Genomic DNA, 795 nt, shown 5'->3' with positions numbered 1-795 from the left:
TGCACACAATTAAAAGTGAACTTGAGACATTTTTATTCATTTTATTTCTTTGTAATAATTGTGTACCTTATTGTATTGATTGTATTGTATCCTCTTCTCTCTCTCCTATAGTTGAGTTATGCTGATATGTTGAAGAGAGTTGATCCGTTACGTAAAGAATTGAAAGATTTGGAAACCAAAGCTGAGGATACTCGTCAAAAAGGAGAAGAAATAACAAAAATAATAGCAGAACTTGAAGCCTCTATAGCAAAGTAAAGAACAAAACAAAATACATTAAAAGTGAAACTTATATTTTTAATTTTTTTTACTTACACTAGATATAAAGAAGAATATGCAATGGTTATATCTGATGCTAGTGTTATTAAGAATGATTTATCAACTGTTGAGAAAAAGGTAAAGTATTTTAATAATTAAAGATACGTTAATTATCTTTTATTAATAATTTAATTCATTAATTATTCATTAGGTGAGTTCCTCCTTCGTTTGTGTCACCTTGAGAAGAGTCTCCTCACTGCATTGAACGAGGTCAAGGGTCGTATCCTAGACAACAACAGGTACCCACAATTCTAATAATACATGTACTTAGTAATGCTACCACATTACTAATAGTACAGGGTGTTGGCCAAATTTTGCCAAAATTGAAAAGGAGAGAAATATTAGTTTTAATAATATTTTCTGATGCATATACATTTACTTATGTTTTGTAGCAAGTTTGAGCTGATTCTGATCAAAATTGGATTTTTATGAATTTTTAAAGTTACTCAAAAATTTGTGTAAAACATGATTATTGACAAA

At 28.7% G+C, this 795-nt stretch overlaps 1 protein-coding gene across 1 annotated transcript; it reads left to right on the top strand.

Moving 5' to 3' along the window:
* Positions 1-88: 88 nt before the first annotated feature.
* Positions 89-555, top strand: LOC109592896 (cytoplasmic dynein 1 heavy chain 1-like). Its single transcript, XM_020008214.1, has 3 exons — positions 89-251; positions 318-393; positions 467-555. The coding sequence occupies exons 1-3, from the start codon at positions 127-129 to the stop codon at positions 518-520; spliced, it is 255 nt and encodes an 84-aa protein (XP_019863773.1). The 5' UTR covers positions 89-126; the 3' UTR covers positions 521-555.
* The last annotated feature ends 240 nt before the right edge of the window (positions 556-795 follow it).

Source organism: Amphimedon queenslandica, unplaced genomic scaffold (assembly GCF_000090795.2).
Source record: "Amphimedon queenslandica unplaced genomic scaffold, v1.1 AMPQUscaffold_3586_Cont24421, whole genome shotgun sequence".
NCBI classification, from domain to species: Eukaryota; Metazoa; Porifera; class Demospongiae; order Haplosclerida; family Niphatidae; genus Amphimedon; species Amphimedon queenslandica.
Note: the sequence above shows the minus strand (reverse complement) of the source record. Positions and strands in the feature narration are given on the sequence as shown.